The sequence below is a fragment of the Cydia splendana genome, chromosome 2, assembly GCF_910591565.1.
Source record: "Cydia splendana chromosome 2, ilCydSple1.2, whole genome shotgun sequence".
In the NCBI taxonomy this organism is placed as follows: domain Eukaryota; kingdom Metazoa; phylum Arthropoda; class Insecta; order Lepidoptera; family Tortricidae; genus Cydia; species Cydia splendana.
The window spans coordinates 21,671,548-21,693,249 of NC_085961.1; the positions used below are offsets into that span (position 1 = coordinate 21,671,548).

General features: G+C 37.6%; 3 protein-coding genes across 4 annotated transcripts in view; 1 reads left to right on the plus strand and 2 right to left on the minus strand.

The window, feature by feature from the left end:
* Positions 1–828: 828 nt before the first annotated feature.
* Positions 829–7,085, minus strand: LOC134805680 (myosin light chain 1). 2 transcript variants are annotated; one of them, XM_063778944.1, is made up of 7 exons: positions 6,945–7,085; positions 6,583–6,610; positions 3,806–3,963; positions 3,221–3,371; positions 2,784–2,870; positions 2,189–2,251; positions 829–1,079 (listed from the first exon to the last, which is right to left on the minus strand). In XM_063778944.1, exons 1-6 carry the CDS (start codon positions 6,945–6,947, stop codon positions 2,226–2,228), a joined length of 453 nt encoding a protein of 150 aa, XP_063635014.1. In that variant the 5' UTR covers positions 6,948–7,085; the 3' UTR covers positions 829–1,079; positions 2,189–2,225. The 2 variants fall into 2 exon arrangements, with proteins under 2 accessions (XP_063635014.1, XP_063635010.1); XM_063778940.1 differs by lacking the exon at positions 2,189–2,251.
* On the minus strand, positions 6,947–11,840 carry LOC134805669 (uncharacterized). Its single transcript, XM_063778932.1, has 8 exons — positions 11,686–11,840; positions 10,607–10,795; positions 10,391–10,440; positions 9,902–10,285; positions 9,743–9,806; positions 9,510–9,658; positions 9,153–9,299; positions 6,947–7,785 (listed from the first exon to the last, which is right to left on the minus strand). The coding sequence occupies exons 1-8, from the start codon at positions 11,792–11,794 to the stop codon at positions 7,588–7,590; spliced, it is 1,290 nt and encodes a 429-aa protein (XP_063635002.1). The 5' UTR covers positions 11,795–11,840; the 3' UTR covers positions 6,947–7,587.
* A 2,854-nt stretch (positions 11,841–14,694) lies between these two features.
* LOC134805694 (protein unc-80 homolog) overlaps positions 14,695–21,702 on the plus strand; it is a 61,502-nt gene continuing 54,494 nt past the window's right edge. The window contains exons 1-5 of the mRNA XM_063778951.1: positions 14,695–14,754; positions 15,593–15,740; positions 18,607–18,633; positions 21,262–21,282; positions 21,398–21,543. Of these exons, the coding sequence (XP_063635021.1) occupies positions 15,603–15,740; positions 18,607–18,633; positions 21,262–21,282; positions 21,398–21,543 (332 nt within the window). The 5' untranslated portion in view covers positions 14,695–14,754; positions 15,593–15,602. The remainder of the gene's footprint in view (positions 14,755–15,592; positions 15,741–18,606; positions 18,634–21,261; positions 21,283–21,397; positions 21,544–21,702) is intronic.

The window sequence follows — 21,702 nt, forward strand, 5'->3', positions numbered from 1 at the left end:
TAGAGCGAATAAAAGTTTTGTATGTAAAACTTCTAGGCACCTATGTACTCGCTCTTATTTATTTTATTTCAATTAAATACTATATCTAGCGTAGCGTAGCAACAAAAACTAGTACCAGACATAGATATACTTGATTGGTACTTGAATGTTCATTGTCATCATGTTATTTCAGAGAGTCGTTTTAAAAGGAGAGCGTAACTTCCATTGTATGGCTGCGGTTATAGGTTTGTGTGACTCCTAAATTAAATTCGATGTACCGGTTAAATTGGTTGTACTTCAACAGCACAACTTAGGTACAGTCAACTGTAAAAATATGGGTGCACAAATCATCTCAAAAATATGTCCCATAGCTCTTATGTCAGCGAATTAAGAACTATGCGACATATTTTTGAATAAGTTGGCTACACCCATATTTTTACAGTTGACTGTACTAATACTCATGTGCGAGAGTTCTCGCATGTTCTCATCCTCGCATGTCGCATGCTCAGGTACTTAATTAAGCATTTAAAGGGTTTTCAATCACGGTGGGGAAATAAAATTTCGTTTTAAGGGTTTTATAGTAACTATTGTAAATAATCTAAAGGTTCGTGTTTACCTTTTTGACTAGCTTTCCGATCAGTGGGATAGGACTAATACCTACCTACTCGAGGCTTGAACTCTTGAAGTACATTTTTATTTTGCATTCGGGTATTTATTATAACTGTCCGAAAGAATTGAAGATAACAAAAGAATATTTATCAGTTTATTATAAAATAATTTACGGCTTTTTTATGTTTTTGTCATTATAAAATGTACTTAATAAATAATAATAAATTTAAAAGACACGTACAACGTGTTTTACAGTAATTTAATCTTACTTTAAGTATGTACATACAGTCGATAGATAGATAGTTGTACAATTTGGTAGGTGTTGTTGCGTCGTATAAAAAAGGGAGATAGTCCGTATGCGAGATGGTGAATACGGATAGTTGTTGGTCGCGGTCGGCGGGGCGGGCGCCTGCAGCGCCGGTCTTAGCCCTCCGCAGGCGCCTCTCCTTCATCGCCGCCCAAAGCTTTTTCGCACATTTTTTGTAGGAAAGCTGAAATAGCAAAAAATATAACTAATATTAAAATGTAAAAACAAACTACTAAGGGCCAGTTGCACAAAACCGTCTGACATCGTAAAAACATTAGGTTTTGTTGCATCAGATAATCGGAGCAGCTAAGGTGTTTAAAACTGTACTTATGAACATGCACTTGCTAATGACTTGGCAAGGATTGTTGGTAAAAGGCCTTCAAACGCAATACCTGGAGCCTCGTTTCGGTAAAATAGAAAACGCTATAAGTTTAGTAGACGGCTACGGAGGAACGATAAGGCAGAGGAGCGTATACGATGGCACTCCTATATTTGACAAATTCCAGGTCAAGGAGTTACATGAAATATTTGTAAACATTTTGGCCGCTCCGATATATCTGATGGCGATTGTACAATACAATTAGTCCTCTATATAGAATAACGTTTGTCAGTCTGTCAATAATTTACAATTATTGTGCATGGTGCAACCCGCACAAAGTATTACAGCGTTGAAATGCGTTAAGTAGATGAATTATTGGTTTGTTTATGGTGGGTACGTAAATAGTTACTGCCACCAGATGTCGTATAATTTTTAACCGACTTAAAAAAACTAAAAGGATTGTTTTCAATTCGGTACAATGGTTTTTTCTTTTCTTATATTTCGGGTGAATTATTATGAAGTGCTAAAGTGCGAAATGTTAAAATAAGGTATTTTTCTTTTAAATTATATGCTAGATAGTCAACGATATGCGATACACATAGAGTTAACCGTAAGCTGACGGTTTTAACCATTGAGATCAACGTAAATATTTTGAGAATTAAGTGATAAAGATGACTTTAGATAGGTTACGTTAAGTTATAGCTTCACACAGAAAATTAGGATAGGTACTTATCAAAGAATAATAGCAACTCTTTGAGACAACTTGGATAAAACATCAAGAGCATAAGAACAGTGTTATTGAAAATATTACAGTAATCGCTGGTATCCTGGAAGTTATAATAAACTCGAAACTTTAACTGATATTGACCACCAAGTAAAATGAAAACATCCAAGAAAAAAGTATAAAACAATAGCAAAGCACGAACGAAGAGCAGAGATAGCGGCACCCTTTATTAATATATCTATCCACTTACGATCTTACAACTAAAGATATGACGGGACGTGAATCTTCTACGCCATCACCTTCTTCAGGAATGCTGTAAATGGATAAAAGGTAAAACAGGGGCACACACATCCACGAAACTACACATGCGTAATAATGGAAAAGACTAATATCATCCATTCAATCTAGGGGGCATAATACTTTGCTTTTCAGCTAAATACTTTATCTACACTAAGGTAAAATTTCAAATGGTGAAGTTTTTGCATTAGTAGGAATAAATAAATAATGTGGTTAAGAATTTTGGATAAATCATTCTTGACTACTAGGTGCACGTGTGCAATGAGCTACGAGTAAATAAGGCATAAATTAGGCTACTTAATTGCTTATTTACACTTAAATAAAATAATAAATAGGTACATTATTTTCATCCTGAGATTGAACAAATTATTATGAAAGCTATTTCACGATTATTTTCTACATTATTATTATGAAGGCTATTTCACGAATAAAGACGGACTGAAACTAATGCACCCAATAAAAGAAAACCTACATTGAGTCATTTTCTATCACCTAGAAAGTCAAAAGTAAAAAGACTACAAATTTCTAGCCGAGTGAAGTATACTCACGCGCATAGGGAATCATGCCGTCGTCATCTTCTGGGTCCATGCAGTCCTTAACGACCTCATCGACCTGTTTGTCATCAAGCTTCTCACCTGGTAACGATAGAAACACACCATTAAAGGTACCATCAGAAAAACACAACAAGAAAATTTTTGTTTTTCTTTTATTGGTTATTTGCCTATGTCCCACTCCCATCGGAATCTAGGCCCGGGTCTCATTGCCAAACACATGTAGGTACAATCTATTTGGTATTAGAAAAGTTTCAAGTTTTCAAATTCGTTTTATTACTTCTTCGTACGAGCGATTTTCCCCTTACCTGACGAGTTATTGACCATGCTCAATTATAAAACCACCGTATCTAAGTATGAAACAGAAAAGGCGGAATTGGATTCTTCCTATACACGTTTGTTTGGTCCCACAATTAAAGTTAACGCGAGCTCACCTAGCGCGAGAAGTGTGTGTGTAAGCTCAGCGCCGAGCATCAAGCCGTTCTCGTTCTTGTCGTACAGCTTCAGACATTCCAGGAAGTCTTCATAGCCTCCCTGGTCTTTGTCCTTTTTCGCTGCGGCATAGATGGGAAGGAACTCTTCGACCTGCAATTGAAAGTTGGAAACTTGTCACCACATCACAATTTAAGAATATTTTCTGTAACTACCATAATTTAATCTTTACAGAAAATTTAAAAGCGCAAAATATGATGTACTTGGCTACAATGCAGGCTAGTATACAATATGATATGTTTTGAAATTTTGAAAATTCGTGACTAGTCACGTCACATCTGAGTGTAGTCTAAGAAGAAATTTTCAAATGTTCACAATTAGGTGGAATACTTCTATCTATTGTGGTGTGTAGTGTGGTAGAAGTAACATTATTAAAATTAGAAATGTAGTCTATGTGGATAAAGAAGAATCGTGGAATATAAGGACAAGGGAACCAATACATTCTATGACTCTTCTCTTTCCGCACAGACTCTACTGTATTAAGGTTTAAAAATCCATTGAAACACACAATAATAAACAGTACTTACGGTAAGGAGCTTCTCGCCCTTCTTCTTGGTGCCGCCGAGCTTCTCGATGGTGGCGAGTGTGGGGTTGAAGTTGAGCGCCCTCAGGACATCGCCGAGGTTAAACGCGTCCACCTTGCCACTGCCGTCGAAATCGTAGATGGAGAAGGCGAAGGATGCCCCTGAGATACAAATATAGTTGTTTTTATTCCACTCGCGTAAAGTCGCCATTTAAAAGACTGCATATAATATACCTACTGAAGGAATTGAGATATATTGCATGCCACATAGAGGTTAAGGCGTTAGGCGCGAAAACTGAAGACGCCGGTTAGAATCCGGCCTTGCTAGGGCCTGATCTTTTTTTTTGTAGGCATGGTATGTTAATATTGATTCATTTTAAATATTATACATATTTATTTTAATTTATTTGTGATTCTATTGCATGATCCATGTTAGTCGATAAAATTGATATTTTTATACCTAGCTAAGTAGTAGTTTTTATAACACAAAACATAAAATAGAGACCTAGTTATTCCTGAGAAACAAGGTTGATGTAGACAGAATATTCGTTACAGACATTACAATGTCTCTAAGTTGGGACGGTAAAGGCCTGCTGTAGCATAAAAAAAAAACAAAATAAATGCTTAAAGCATGATTTTAGAAAAGTGTATAAATTAGCCATGCAGGGTGGCAGTTGAACCTTTCGACCAGAAAACAACATAACATTTAGAATAATTAAATAATAGCCCATTTGCCGAGAACCATGCCTGCAATAATAATGTCATAAGAGCTTGAACCAACTAGTTAACACAGTTGTGTCATCCGCAAACAATACAGACAAGCCAGCTCCAATATTCGATTGTAGGTCATTCGCAAATAACAAAAAAAAATCCAAGGGATGAACCTTGGCGAATACCAATATTTATATATCCTAGTTACATCGGACTGGATTGACTTGCCGTCAGTGAGTAACTTTACGACTTGTTTGCGGTCTGACAAGAATGAGGTATACAGTTCATGAGCAGTGCCTTTGATTCCGTATATTTTCAATTTGTTGAGCTGTAATTCATGGCTAATGACGTCAAATGCCTTTGACAAGTCGCACAGTATTGCGGCAATCTTATCCTTATCGTCTAACCCTGTCATGATAGAGTACGATTGGAAACCTAAATTGATACAAGTTAAACATTGACTAAAAGCTATAAGTAATTACGCAAATGTTTCCAGAACTATCTATTATATTTGCACCTTAGCTCAGACAACACCATGGGCGCGGCCGCGTGGGCGGACATTCTTCGCCGAAAATATTTTCTTTTCTCGCTTGTTTCGATATATTCACTGTGTCGACTTCTGACTCACATTCTAATTTTAGAGCATAGCTCTGTGCCCTAATTGTGGCGCAGGCCCAACTCCTTTGAACTTCTTTCTAATGTTAAACGTCATCATTGAGGTTTATGAATTCTAAATCAACTACAAGGTTATCAGAATTATATTCAAACAAATAATTTAATCATACAATAGGTACTGTTAGTAACAAAATTTTATCGCCGAATGTACTATCCCTTACGACAATTCTAACATGCCAACTCAATAAGGTTGCGTTGTCTTATTAGAGAGTTCGTATGTATATCCACCTTCAGTCTTCATTATCAGGCAAGACAGATGATAATTGATAACCTACAATAACATTGCATTGATGCCAAAGTATTGCAGGTAGATATAGGGACAGCTTAGCGCGGAATGCTGACAACGCATAAGCTATCCCTAATTGTAAACTATAAATTCATATTTATAAGGAATCGAACATCGATATCTGGTTCAAATCCTGCAAGTAGGGTTTGAACTAAATAAACTAAGAAGGATATTGAATTATATTTTGTACAAATACTTGATTTTGGAGGGCACAGACCTGGGGCCAATTTTTTATTTGTAGGCTTTTTCTTTTTAGGTAGGTAGTTTTAGTTTATTTTGTTTAGTTCTTAGTTTAATTTATTATTGTTAGTTTTAATTTCTTTAATTTGAATAAATATAACTTGATTTTTATTCATCATAATTAATATCAATATACCTACATAAACATTCCTCATAAAAAATATTGATTGTAGATTTTTTCTCTAACTACCTAATAAAAAATAGATTTTATTATTAAAGTAAGTATAATTATATTATTTTGAAATATAAGTTCATATTTAAATATAATAAAGTGTTGGTTATAATTATAACAATTATAACTTGAGGTTGTGGTATACCATAATAACCCGGTGCATATGTAGAGATCAGCTGATTGACAGCATACGATGACCTTGATATTGACAGTAAGCTAGATTGTAAATGACGAGTATGATAAAAGAGTATCCGTATACGTAGACGCAACGCAGGTAGGTATTGGCCGGGCGCCGAATACGTAAAGCAGGGTTGCAGTGAAATTTGAGCGGAGTTTCTCTGTTTGGGCGGGCGGGCCGCGCGCCACGTGACCGACGGATAAATATAGAACGCAGCGCGCGCGCAGCGTGGCCATGCCAATGCCGCACCACCGGCATCTCTTAGCAACGATTACGCGAACCTTATTAGAGAAACGATTCTATACTTAGATTTTACGATGCTCGCTCGCATTACATTCATTTTGTTACCATTCACAACTGTCAATTAATGTTCCAAAGCATACAAAATTATGTCTACTTCGAGCATTTCTATGAAAATCAATACACAAATGTTAGATCTATTCGGCCGTTTGAAGTGTTCCGCGAAAGAAGAGTTAGTATAATCTTATCGGTATAAGTTTGAATAAAAAGAATACTCACTTTCGACGTCGTTCTTGCTGAGGTCGCTCTGAAAATGACGAAAAACATTTCGTTACTTTTCATGTTCAATGGTATCATGCTATGTGTAGGATTAGTTGTGTAGCAGCGTCAGGGCACTGAGTGTTTGTGTTATCTGTCCAAGCATACAATACCATGTTAATTCACTGTCTCTTAAGCACAACACTGATTTTAAACGTGGTTCTATGTGCTGGTCGCTCCAGAACTTTGAAATTCTTCCGGTCTGCGGAATATGTTTCGCGAGATTAGAACACGCGTCGGTAGATATCACTGGCCGAGCTAAAATGTCCGTTTTTTCACTGAACTCCTTTATCACAATTTCACTGACGTCAGGAGTGACTCACCATTTTGTGTGGTGGTAGTTGGTTCCCTCCCGGTCTTCACTGGCGAACGTTCAGACAAGAAGTGGGGCTCGGCAACTTTTCGCGGGACTGTTTTAACTGGCTTAGATGGCGCACCCGTCTGGATATTTGAGATTTAGCCCAGGAATCCGCGACCGTTCTATTTTCAGCGGAGTCGGTCCGTCGCCGCGACCGCTTCAGGCAAGCGTCCTTCTCACGCGCGCGAGCGAGACGAGGAGCTTTCCCGCCCGCCCTCGCCAAACACACCAACCGCACACTATTCCAATGATAAATCTACATCTTCGATAACTATTTTGATCGGATCTCTTTCGGAAATCGAGGTGTTCGACAGTTACCTGCTCGACCCGCGCTGATTGATTTAATGCCGATGCCATTGCTAATGAAATGTTTTCAAAACACCTGTTTAAAGAATTTATGATTATAACATTTACTACAAATCCTCGGTTACTGACGTTAGTCACGTAGATGATTCGACTGAATGAAGATTTAAACGTCTATAGTCTAATAATACCTAATTCAAACAAACATTAATATTAGATCAAACATTTATTAGAAGACGTAGGTAAGTATTCGTATCATTTAATATATGTAAATAAATAAAATTTAAATCTCACGGCAAAGGCAATTAGACATCACCACAATCATTAGGTTTAGTTTCGAAGGTGTAGTCCATCCAGTGCTGGGAGTTGAGGAGTGCCTCGTTGATGGTGTTGCACTTGGCGTGGCAGGGCAGCACGGTGGAGGACACGCGCTGGTCCAGCAGGCTGGCGGCTCGGCGGCGCACGCCCGGCGACAGAGGCCGCTGGCTAGCCGATCCTGCTGCCTGTAACCATTAATGATCACAAATACTAATTGAATAGGTATATAAAAAGTAACAGATAGGCTGTATCAGAAACGCGGTTCCTATGGAGTAGAGTCATTGCGCTAGTTTCCGTCCAGCTTCAGTTTTCGTCCACTTGACCAAGGACCTTGCCGCACAAATGTGGTGTCATTGCAATCTCTATCTACATACAAATAATTAATATTTCGCCCGACCCGACATAAAACGCCTTGTAGAGTCTATTGATCCTTCTGCAGCAACTTCTACCTTCGATCTTGCACAAAAAAACGTGTTAGACAAAGGGAGAACTTAGCCTTCGCAAGTTCTCGGAGTGCTTGGTTTTTATTAAACACTCGTCGTCTACCTTTCCGCAGCTGGAGCTTAAACCTCGCTTTGACGTCAAATGGCGTCGTCCAGAGCCGAAAATTATATTTCCTATCTATTCTATCTTTAGCGTGCAAGTTTTATTATACGTAAAAAAATAAGTCACTTGCAAACACATTGAATAAGCTTGCATGTAGAAACTGCAATTGCGGATATATATATATATGTATGATTGTGTGAACTTGCTCGTCGAGCATATTTCTAAACATATGATTCAGATTCCCGTAGTAAATATAATTAGAACATGAGTTATACTAGATAATATTTTGACATTTTACTGATTAATAAGATCAAAAGATGTTACGAGCAACACTATGTGTTGTTTACGCTGTACGCGTTTAATAACACCCCGTTAATTAAAATTTCTAAAGCAAAAATGAACAAGTATTTTAATGTATTCCACACGGCTAACAGTTGTACGCCTTAGCCTACGCTATTTGTCGTATGTATATTTGTCGAAGATATTATTATATTTACTCTCGAACTCGAATCAAAGATACAGGTGTGTACGTATATGTGTGTGTGTGTGACCTATTTCCTTGCCCTGTTTCAATCATGAAAATAATCTTCATCTAATTTTGTTAATAGTAATTTTTATGAATCAAATTTTTGATACAAATCTTTAGCTAAATATAAAACATAAGTAAATAAAGTGAACCTTGCGTTTTCCAGCAACTTTGCGTCCCCATCAGTCCCGGAGGCAGGTCAGAAATCTAGCACCCTGCAGGCACCACCCTCAAAAGAGTCTACTATTGCTGCAGCTTGCGGAGACGCCGGAGGTCGCAGTAACCTTCGCGCGGCTTTGTGATTCTAAAAGTAAACCTTGCGTTTTCCAGTTGCTTTACGTCGCCATCAGTCCCGGAGGCAGGTCAGAAATCTGGCACCCTGCAGGCACCACCCTCGAAAGAGCCTACTTTTGCGGCAGCTCGTAGAGACGCCGGAGGTCGCAGTAACCTTCGCGCGGCTTTATGATTCTAAAAGTAAACCTTGCGTTTTCCAGTAGCTTTGCGTCGCCACCAGCCCCGGATGCAGGCCAGGAATCTGGCACCCTGCAGGCGCCACCGACGAACGAGTTTACTTTTGCGAGAGCCCGTAGAAACGCCGGCTAACTCTTCCCGCGGCTTCTTATAATCCTAAATAATACATACATATTTCAATTAGAACACAACCACTATCATTTCTATCAACCTTTTTGCGCTATTATATTAATGCACCTTGCAAGCCTATTGATGGCACTTAAATAATATTCTTGGCAATAATACAATCAATCGTCCAAGGTGTAAGATGGAAATGGTTTAAAATTTTCAAAGGATCTTAACTATATTAATCATTAACAACATTACAATATGTATGTCTTCCTCGGGTTCGTCGTACGAGCGGCCAGTATCGATAGAAGTATTTGCTGTGAGCAATGCAATTTCTTGCATCAACATCTCCTTGGGATCTTCTAGTATAGGAAACTCCTCTTCGTCGGAGCATTGATCGTAATCACCTAGTAAATTTTTAACAATTTAATCCACCAAGTATACTGCAGAGTAACTAAGCAATTACAAAACAGTTACAAATACTAACTTACGGTTCAGAGTAAGATACGTATTTTCATATAATTCCGAATTTTCGTTCTTGTTATCAAGATCACACTGTTGAAACACATGACATGTAAGTATAGGTAAGTGAATGACGCACATTGCGTACTGTCACATCGAACATTAAAATTTACTAAGCTAAGTTAAACCTGTAATGCCATTTGTGACGTCATTGGATCTTGCGGTATCTGATAAACATTTTCCGTGCATGGTGAATCGTCATTATCTACGTAGAATACTATGTCATTCTCATAATCCTCTAATGCTTCTTCGATGTAAGAAAAGGAAGAATTTCCTGTAATCCTAACTCGTTTGTCAACAGACTCTCTCTCTTTTTCTTCTGTTACACGGAACGCATCAAGTGCGGCGTTCATGTAAAAATCCATTACATTTCTTATAGAGAAAGGTAATAATTCGTTGTACTCAGTGTTCTGTGCATGACTTGCATGGTCGCTAATTCCTAATTCCACGTCACTTATGTCAAACAACTGATTTATGAATAGAGATGTAGAGTTGTTCAACTCGTATTGTTGCTAAAACGGGTATAAGTTTAATTAGTAGTTGTAATATGTATGTTAAGGTCAAGTCAAGTCTACATTAAAATGACTGTCCTATTTTTAAAATTGACTATAACTTACCTCCTCTGTATAGTCGTCTCCTTGCCCATTTTCTTTTTTAGGTTTATCGTCTGAAACATATGAAATGTGTCAAGCACAGCAAAATCTAAGATGAAAACTAATACCTACTTTAATATGACGCCTACTAACTTCCATATATTTTAAGCGTGTAGCGTGTATGTACATAGAAGTGCGAATAGGTGCATTTAGATTTTTTATCAAATTTACGTTGTTTACCAGTAACTTTTTGCGGTGTGGACGTCATCAAGACATTTGGTTCCGACTCCATCTTAGCATTATCAGCCCCCTCGATGAAGTTATCGACCACGGGGTCGACGTATGTGGCGTCTTCGCCCGCACGAATAACGAACGTCAAATCTGATCTTACGGCGTTCACTCTTGTTGACAAATATTCACGAGGACATCCTGCGAAACGAAGTTAATCTGATGGAATAGTTTAAAGTAAGGTTTTGCTGGGTCCCGCAGTGTAGTGCGACGTACAGCGAGCTGCAATATTGAATGGACACATTATGAATGGAATTCATTGATAAAGTATTTTGCAGCTGGGTGTACCTAGTCCGGCATATAGTACTTAAGTTATCTACTGACCATAGTAATGACTGCGTGCTAACGTTTTGTTGTTAATGATATATTATAAATAACATAAAAAATAAAATTAAACATTTATTTCAAGCTTTCGCTCATAGGTATCACACTTAAATATTTACTTTATATAAAATTGGACACACATGAGTTCAAATTATTAATAAAATTAAAATAGAAAAGAATAATAAATAAAATAGAGTCAGACCAAGAATAGTCTGCAGAGGATTTGATGGCCCTCAGTGCAAGTGTTATTTTAAACGTCAAACTTCTATGAAATTATGACGTATAAATGACACTTGCACTGCGTGGGCTATTAAATCCGCTGCAGACTTTTTATGGACCGACTCTAAGAGATCTTTAAAATTAGACAATAACGATAACAAAAACAGGTCTCATTAAATGTCATTTATCATAATTTACTAACGGAGCATGCGACTTTGCCCAATGCCCAACTGTGGCTGTCATTCATTAACCTCTGCTTAAAATACGAACGCCTCAAGTCTAGCCTCAGTATAAACTTATTATGAATGAATGCACTTGTAGAGACCAAATTCATGAACCACGAACGTTTTCGAAGCCGAGTACTACATTAAATAAAAATGTTTTGTGAATGATTATGGTTCGATATGCTCACACTGTAACACACCACCACAAACGATAGGTTAGTGTAAACATATTAAAATAATTTAAATAATATAAGTTACGAATACCCGACTCTAAGGCGGCGTTTGCAATCATGCAACCTTCCTGAAGAACTAGATTGACTAAATGATAGGCAAGCAAGCCTGCAACATGGGAATTATTGTCACTTTCTTCCATTATTTTATAATTTTTTCAGTACCAATTTTTTCTTCGTGCACTATTTTCTAACCTTGGCTTGACATACATAATATGTCACGCTTGTTTTGTTTTTTACCTTTGCCTTAATTTTTTTCCAGCCATTGCTAAAAAATAAAAAGTTAGAAGTTTTTAGAAATTCTACCTTGGTAGAAATATTCATTTCTAAGTCTAGCCTAGATATATACTTAATTAAAATTTTGTGCAGTTTTATAATAAACTCAATCAAAAATTATATATATGCCAAGAACAGGCCAAGAACCAACCAAGAACCAAACATCGTATCTATTAAGATCTTGTCAGTAGAAAAAGGCGGCAAATTTGAAAAATGTAGGCGCGAAGCTCGGAGAGGCGCGAAGGAATATCGTCTCATAGAAAATTTGAATTACGCGCCTTTTTCTACTGACAAGATTTGCTTGACCATCTATAACTACATTATAGCGGTGTTCCCTACAATTAATAGCTTAGATAAATTCAATCAAAAATTACATATATATAATTTATCCTTAGAGCATTTAATAAATACTCAAAGAATTTATCTAAAATACATTTTCTCAAACAAATTAAACTTGTTATTTTATTACCTACATATCTCAACCGACGTAGTAATCGTCGAAAAAAAAAATTATACTCTGTCAAGCCATTTCTGTCAGTAGAAAAAAGTGGCAAATTTGAAAAAATGTAGAGGCGTAAAGTAATTGTCCCATAGAAAACTTTAATTTCGCGCCTTTTGCTACTGACAAACTTGTTTGACCGGCTATATCAGTGAAGAATTATATAGGTCAAAAGCGAGATAATGATTAGAATACCTAAGGATTACAAAGTCGCTTTGCATTACAATTACAACATCTACGACTCTTTACAATGTAGGTAGGTAGGTATGCTGACGGCAATACCTGTTACCTACGTATGCTGAAAACAATCTATAAAGTGGGAACAGTTTAGTGGCTGCCGCTCCCACTCGGTCTCTATTTATAAAGTAAATTGCCACCGCACGGCGATATCCACACCAATCTCGTTAACAAAGACTGTCGCGCTGCCACTATCACATCAAGGACATGTCACCTGTCATATTACTTAACCATTACCATCCATTACTACGTAAATATCTATTTCTATGGAAAATATGCTGTTCATTTCAGCGGTTGACCTATAGAATAGATATAGAACAGAATATAGAAAAATTGGACAGGAGGAATACCACCCTATTTTACAACTGCCATACTATACTTATTCGTAAACAACTTCAACTATAGTTCGTTTTTTTTAGCATTAGAAAGAACTTCAAAGAAGGTAAGCGATCTTGACATGTCTTTTAATCTTCGAGCAACACCGGCTTCCGACACAAAGCTTTTAATTGAAAAACGCTTTTTAATAATCAGTAACTATTACTTATGAAAGCAGAATAATATAAATGATCGTATTAGATGCATAATTGTTACATATTTGCCGAAACTTATTTTTAAAATGTGTTTTTCAAGTAAAAGACACATCAAGATTGTTTACCTTATTTCTAATGCTAAAAAAAACGAACTATAGGTAACAATTGTCAAAGTTTCTTGAATAGGGGTCTGCCATTTTATATTTGTACTGATGATCACTTAGGATTATTTGTGATACAAATTCGAAAGTAAGTAATTCCTAAAGAGTAAGTAAAGTGACTAATTACTTTTCCTCACATGAGCGGTAAAGTGCTATTCACAGGCAATAGAAAAGATGTTGTTTCATATTGCACAGAAGCAATGACAATGAAATGCATTTAGAATAGATTAGAATATATTTATGCTACCAGTGATAATAATATCTTTGCTAACATACGGACAATCTGTGTTTTCATTGTTAACACTCAACCATTTTGCAATCGGTAATGTATTAAATGCATGCAACTTTTTAGGATGACTGTACATATTTAGTAATAAACTAGCAACCAAACCTTCCTCAAGAATCACTTAGGTGAAAACCGCATGAAAATCCGTTCAGTAGTTTTTGAGATTATCGCGAACATACAAACATACAGACGCGGCGGGGGACTTTGTTTGATAAGGTAAGGTAGTGATATAAGTAGTGCTTTTCATAACGGACCATCAGAATTCAGACCGAGACCAAGTGGGTACCTAATTATTATTTTTTTTTATGTCAATGTTCCCCATCCCGAGACCAGTGTGAATGTATAGACAGCACACATGTGAGTGTAATTATGAAGTGACAATCCTCTCAGCACGGCGCTGACTTTTCCTAACCTACAACACCCGATATCTTGACATCACGGTATGGCCTGACTCTATATTAAGTATATAGTGTTTCATGTAAATTATTCTACACGAAGCAGATGAATAAGATAGGGAAGATCTTCAATGGACAAGATAGTGGCCTAGTTCTCGGCCTGGTTGTGAATCGGCCGCCATGTTGTCCCCTCTCCGGCTGCGGGAGGCTGCGCACAAATCAATGTAGGTACTGTTAACAAAACACGCTCAGGTAAGTGGTCTTGTTAACTAAAAATAAATGTTATTCTGAATAATTTTGTAAACTTTTCAGTTTTTAGGTAGGTACAGATTGTGTTGTTCAATTTTATTTACGGATAACCAATTGAGTGTTCAGTATCGGTCCCATTTTAGATGGTGACATTGGTGACCTATTCTATCCTCAGAGACGGCAAATCCTCCTCCTCCTCACTGTGGAAAGTACCACTGCCACCTATTGATCCCACGCAGTTCCCTAAAAAGCAGGTTTATTATTTTTATTAAATTCTTTCACAAGTACTAAGTAGGCTGTTACAAAATTACATTTACCTATTATCAGTATTTTAAGTATTTTCCCCGTGCATTCTCGCGGCTGCTGACCCTACAGGCTACGGGTTGCGCAGAGCCTCACTCTCCCTCGCTTCCCTCCGGTGACTGCGCGTCCTTTCCTCTCCGCGCACACCAGCTATCCTTCGCTAAAATGTAAACAGTGCCGATACTAGATTTTTTTAATAACCTAAATAACTAAACATAATTTTTGTGCGTGTTGCGTGTTGTTCTAAGTCTCACCCATAGCAATACATCAGTGTATTCGACGAGAATCAAAAGTGACAGCGCACAGATTTTAAATCAAAAAACTTTGTCAGCATCGGATTTTTAATCACGTGCGTGCGAATAAAGTTTCCGAACACTGAGTACCTAGCATGTCCGTCGATAGTACAAAATAGGGTATTTTTTTTTATTAATGTGATCATTTCTTTAATTATTGGTTTTCGTTAATATTGGTAAAAATCATACACATCTAAACTAAAGCAAGCAATCGATTATACGTGGTGGCTCAAGCAGCCTACATTACTTAAGAAAATGGGTGACTGGGGGGCAGTCAAGTTTTCGTACACGTGACCGGTGGGTGGCAAGTGGGAATATCTTAAATCTTAAACACATCATATTAAATATATTAAAAATGGGTCACTCACGTATAAAACACATCAATTCGATTTGTTAAATTGAACGTCAAAGTGACGATTCTATGTGACATTATTACCAGTGATGGTTAATTTTCCAGCAATTTTGGTGCAGCTTAGTAAAAAAAAAGGATTTTCTTCAATTTTTTTCTAGGGAGAGGATTGGTTAAGGTAATATTAAGTACTGTTATTAACCCTAATTATCTATCCCACCTAGAGTAGGGATACAGATGCTTTTAACCAAAAATGCTGCACCAAAATTGCTGGAAAATTAACGATCACTGATTATTACAGTGTGATAGTTAAACCTGAGCGGATTATCTAATCGTTACGTATGTCGTTTCCGGGTCGATAAGGAGATGAAACATGAGGGGGCTGATCATGCCGGAAGATGACCCAAGCGCGGACGAGCTGGTGCCGATCCCCGTGCAGATATTTCTGTGGACGCAGTCCTCGCCGTTCGTGCGGCCACGACTTGGAAAGGTCCACGATGCTTCGTGTATGGTAAGTGGACCTGAATCCAGTTATCAGTGTTATCGTACATAAAAGTTCATTGGCTTTTGTGTAAAAAAATTGAGGTTCGAAAAAAAGTTAACTCCGAAATACTCAAGGAATACCTAAGGTAAATTATTAGGGACTATTATTATCTTACTACCTCTCCCATACCTGGCCCCAATTTCACCACGGTGACAGGTGCGACAATTGTAAAATCACTGTTGCTGACGTCACAGGTATCCATGGGCTACGGTTACCGCTTACCATCGGGCGGGCCGTATTCCTGTTTGCCACCATCATTGTATTATTAAAAAAAACTTTATTATATCGGAATAAAACAGATATTTATTTTGCGAAGTTTCTGACAATTGTCAAGATTTAGAAGAATTGTAGGTAATTCTTGACAGGTAATGAGTTATATGTCGGAATTTCGTGACAATTGTAGTGTTTCTTGTGACAATTGTCATAAACTTAGCAAGAGAAATATCTGTTTTTTTCCGATATAATAAAGTTTTTTTTAATAAAACAATGATGGTGGCAAACAGGAATACGGCCCGCCCGATGGTAAGCGGTAACCGTAGCACATGGATGCCTGTGACGTCAGCAACAGTGATGTTTTACAATTGTCGCACCTGTCACCGTGGTGAAATTGGAGCCTGGCCACTCAACTCTAAAATGTTTATGACAACTCGGTGGTGGCTTTCCAACACACAAAACAAATAACAGGCTACCAACAGGACCAATCACTGGGTAATTTACCCTATGTTTGATGGCCCACGACTGCAATATACCCTAATCCATAACAACTTTGTCTTGGGAGGCGCTGAATGTTATGGCTACAAATATAATGACCACCAAAAAATACTTTGGTACCCTAAATAAAAAAATCATGCTTACCAAAAAAAATTACTGAACATCAAAAAAATAAGGCCTAAAAATACAAAAGTACCACCACTTTAATTACGACTGCACTTCAAATTGTATTCAAATACCAAATATATTGAATGATCACCAAAAATCATTAATGATCACCAAATCTTGAAGACCAAATTAATGCGATATTTTCACCTAAATAAACCACTATGATTACCAAAAAATTTATACATATTACCAAATAAAGTAAACTGATGCCAAAATTACTAGCCCCTCCCGCTCAACCCCCCGTAGCCCGCACCGCATACCTACCTAACCTAATCTACTTTTCTAGTAGCATTTCGTTATGCTACTAGAAAAGTAAGTTAAACTGCTATCAGTTAAGTGGGTTAGGTTAGGTTAGCACTGCGACCCTTACAGAAACGAAATGGTACTAGAAAAGTAGGTTAGGTTAAGTTTCAACTGCTACCCATACAGATACGAAACGCTACTAGAAAAGTGGGTTAGGTTAGGTTTGAACTGCGACCCTTACAGAAAAGAAATGCTACTAGAAAAGTGGGTTAGGTTAGGTTTGAACTGCGACCCATACAGAAACGAAATGCTACTAGAAAAGTGGGTTAGGTTAGGTTTGAACTGCGACCCTTGCAGAAAAGAAATGCTACTAGAAAAGTGGGTTAGGTTAGGTTTGAACTGCGACCCTTACAGAAACAAAATGCTACTAGAAAAGTGGGTTAGGTTAGGTTAGAACTGCGACTGTTACAGAAATAAAATGCTACTAGAAAAAGGTGACGAAGTGGATTAATTAATTTAATAGGATAACGATATATTAAATGATTGCACATTTTTAATTAAAATGTGGTTACAATTTTGTGATCATTTACTATTTTTGCGTTTACAATGATTATTTTGGAGCCATTTGCTTTAATAGGATAGCAAGATTTAAAAATTTGGTTATCATTTTACATTAAAATGGAGTTCTAATTTTGGTGGTCATTTACTATTTTTGGGTTTACAATGATTATTTTGGTGTCATTTTCTTTAATAGGATAGCAAGATGTAAAAATTTGGTTATCATTTCACATTAAAATGGGGATTGAAATTTGGTAATCATTGACTATTTTTGGGTTAATAATGATTATTTTGGTGTCATTTCCTTTAAAAGGATAGTAAAATGTAATAAAATTGGTAATCATTTCACATTAAAATGGTGTTATAATTTTGGTGATCATTCATGATTTTAGGTTGGTAAAATAGATTTTTTTGGTATTAAATTTTATTAAATCTGGTGATCAGTTAAATAGCAGCCGAATGTTATTGTGCATTTCCAAGTTTATTACAATTAACTATTTCAGGGGTTCCAAATCTGTGCGCCGTGGCGCCCTGGGGCTCCGCCGTAGCAGTAGAGAGAGGCGTCGTGAGGCAATCCTCCTCACCAAGTTGCCTATCTATTTCGAATAGCCTAGCTAGGTTAGGACACCGCCGCCGAAATTTTTAACTTGCAAGTGCGCCGCGGACTGAAAATGATTGGGAACCCCTGATCTATTTCATTTCTAGCTTTTCGTTGTGACTAAGTATGTGGCGTGGTAGGTTTTACAAGAGGTATTGTAAATTTTTGTCCTTAGATTCATTAGGTAGGTAATTTATTTTAATTTTGACAAATTGTGTATTTACGTTGTGTTGATTCTAATGAATAAATAATTTTAATTACTTTAAGCTTTATAGGGTAATTGCGTCAGTTTACCGTCCATTGTCAGTTTCCGTCCACTCGACGGATTATCAAATTATAATATATTTTATTTTTAATTTGCTACTGCGGAATATATTTATCATGTAAAAAGATAAATTGTTTAGATATTAAGGATCGCAATAAGTCCAAATTTGTGCAGCAATGAAGTTTTATATTCAAATTTCGTCAAGTGGACGAAAACTAGAGCCGGACTAAAACTAGCGCAATGACCCTTTATACATTTAAGGATAAACAATTTAATAATTTTGCCTGCAGTTTTGCCAACGAGCACAAGGCCATCACGTAAGTCTACTTATATACCTACATACCCCTAATAGTTTTTACAGTCAGAATACATCTCCTGGTGTGATAAAAATACAGTTCCCACCTTATGGAATTCGGTAGTTTTATTAGAAATTCTGTTTAAAATGGATTCATCGTATATTTAGAATTTTGATATTTATCTAAACTACTTACTATGTCTAGTTCCATACATTTTACACGTAATAATGTTAAGTTGAAAACAATTGGGGATGACGGTGTTATAATGAGTCACAAGAACATAACCGAAGCCTACAATCGAAGTTACGCTTTCATTTTAAAACGGCATGCTGAAATAACATTTGCCATGTAAATCCAAGTAACACATATTATATGTATAAGACTAAAGGCCAGTTTCACCAACCACAGTTAACAGACTGATCAATGTCACGCAGCAGAGATCTATGCAAAGAGTAAAGTAAGTAATATAGGTCCCCCCCCTGGATCTATGAAACATCCCATACAATAAAATTTAGCGAACGCTTTAACGGCGACAACGGTTTGGTGCGACCGACCCGAAGCCCCCGTTCGCACGGGAACTTTTTCAACGCGCGTTAATAAAGCGTTTGAATGACACAAATGGATAACCATTAGCCCCCATTCACACGACAGCTTTTTCAACGCGCGTTAAAAAAGCGTTTGAATGACACAAATGGATACGTGTGTATTTATTCACACGACAGCGGTGGCGCTTTTTATCAAGCGTTGTTGGATTTTCGACTTTAAGCCTTGCACGTTAAGTCGAAATTAGAGTGCGGACAGACACAAGCGCTTTTTTAACGCGCGTTGAAAAAGCTGTCGTGCGAATGGGGGCTTATGTATTCACACGACAGCGGTGGCGCTTTTTATCAAGCGTTGTTAGATTTTCGACTTTAAGCCTTGGTCGTTAAATCGAATTTAGAGTGCGGACAGATTCAAGCGCTTTTATAACGCGCGTTGAAAAAGCTGTCGTGCGAATGGGGGCTAATAAGTATCTATGTCTGAGGGCCTACCGCAAACCATGTTCGACGTGTTAACTACCTCCCTGTCACACTTACGTACGAATTTACAAGTACAACAGTGAGGCAACACGTCGAACGCAGGCCCTCAGTCTGGTACCTATTAGTTTGTTCGTAACTTCGATTGAATGGGAGAGGCTTTATGGCGGCGGAATCTTGTGCAACAGCGCCTAAATCGTAAATTAATAGGTAGGTACTCGCTTGTCCCAACACACCCGACTAATCCTAATCTAATTAATGGGGTTGGCTGGTCGAAGTAACTTATAGATGGCGCCAGCATAGGTTTACCTGTCAGTCCTAAAAAATGACAAATTCTTGTTTGTTAGGGTTTCGTACCCAAAGGGTAAAAACGGGACCCTATTACTAAGACTCCATACTGTCCGCAGGGCCGCCTTAAACTGTGCTGGGGCCCCTGGGCACATAAGAATTTGGGGCCCTTTTGGAAAGTAAAGAAAGCTAATTTTACTAACATATTTCTACTATGATCTTCTATTTAGCATGGGTAATCAAATATACTGATACTGTCTGTCCTTCGGGGCCCCCTGAGGATGGGGGCCCTGGGCACGGGCCCCGTGTACCCTTATGGTAAAGATGGTACTGACTGTCCGTCTGTCCGTCTGTCGGTCCCTAGGCTGTATCTCATGAAGTCATGAACCGCGATAGCTAGACAGTTGAAATTTTCACAGATGATGTATTTCTGTTGCCGCTATAACATCAAATACTAAAAAGTACGGACCCCTCGGTGGGCGAGTTCAACTCGCACTTGGCCGGTTTTTTTTGAGAATTTCATAACCTGGATGCTTTAAGGCTAAGCTAAATCTTATGGAACCAAACTAGAGACCGGTAAAATCTATGCTGGCGCCATCTATATATACCTTTGACAGTTGCCAACTCCATTAAAAATCAGGTCCACAAACAAAAGTTACGTTTTTACAAGTGTGAACTAGCAACATTGGTGCGATTGACATGCTCTTGACCAATGGTGAAAGGTATTTCGTCTAGTGTTGCTGATTCAGTTTTATAAAATTATGTAACTGGTCGACCTGTCAAGCACTAACACACGCATAACACACGAGCGTACCGGACCACGACCTTGGAATGTGTTGGAATGGTCCGAGGCATGTTCATTCGAGTGGAGGGTGATTCTAAATGATAAGATATTTTAACAACTACTTAGGTTTTTCCATTTAGTTAATTTAATTTAATTAAGTACTTTTATCTTGGTCTAAAGCCCCCTCCAGACTATGCGCGTGAATCGCGGGCGAAGCCGCGAACGCGAGTGTGGAGTCGATTTCGCTGTCTGCGAAAATCGACTATACACTCGCGTTCGCGGCTTCGCGCCGCGATTCGCGCATGAGTGTGGAGGAGGCTTAACTCTATTAAGTTTCAACAAAACTTGGATAAGTAAAAGGGTTTTTTTTTTTATATAGCAACACATAAAATTTGCGCGAAATTTGTCTGTATTAAATGTCATAATGACAGTCAGACGATATTAAAAATTAACAGATGGATATGTTTCATATGTTTGTTTATTTATTTACATTGTTAAGAAAACTCGATTATAGGCATAGGCACTATTATTAATGAATGTTTTTTCAACTCTTTCAAAAAGGAGCTAAAGGAGGCTTGTAAGGTAAGACAAAAATGCAATTAGTCAATTTCTTTAAAGCTATCGTAGTGCCACTAATTTGTGATTTTGATTATAGATTATATTTTCAAGTTCCTGATGAAGTATCTTATTATTGCAGTCATTCGAAAAGGTCTTGGTTCAAAACTTGCGTTTTGGCCTATCCATCAGTCTCTCGCAAGCGATAGAAGCGATCCCGCGATGGCGTTTTGTTCAGGCAGCTCTACCACACGTTATGCATTCGTTAGCTGCCGTACTACACAACAGGTACTACAATAAAGAAATTTACCCCGCTCCACACTCGTGCGCGAAGCTGCGATTCGCGCACATAGTCTGGAGGGGGCTTTTGATACAGTAGTATTGGTTGCTTTGGCAAAATATGGGTACATAATATTTTTAATGCTAATGCTAAGCAAAGACTGCTAG

Bases quoted from the DNA above. Each gene is read 5' to 3' on its own strand.
- LOC134805680 (XM_063778940.1), bottom strand. The intron at 3,372-3,805 runs GTAAGTACTGTT...TTTCAATTGCAG, and splicing joins AGGGCGAGAAGCTCCTTACC to GTCGAAGAGTTCCTTCCCAT. The intron at 1,080-2,783 runs GTGAGTATACTT...TTGCTATTTCAG, and splicing joins CGGCATGATTCCCTATGCGC to CTTTCCTACAAAAAATGTGC.
- LOC134805669 (XM_063778932.1), bottom strand. From the start codon at position 11,794: ATGGAAGAAAGTGACAATAATTCCCATGTTGCAGGCTTGCTTGCCTAT. The intron at 9,300-9,509 runs GTAATGTTGTTA...TGTATTATTTAG, and splicing joins CCGAGGAAGACATACATATT to GATTATAAGAAGCCGCGGGA. The intron at 7,786-9,152 runs GTTTACTTTTAG...TAATGGTTACAG, and splicing joins AAGCTACTGGAAAACGCAAG to GCAGCAGGATCGGCTAGCCA.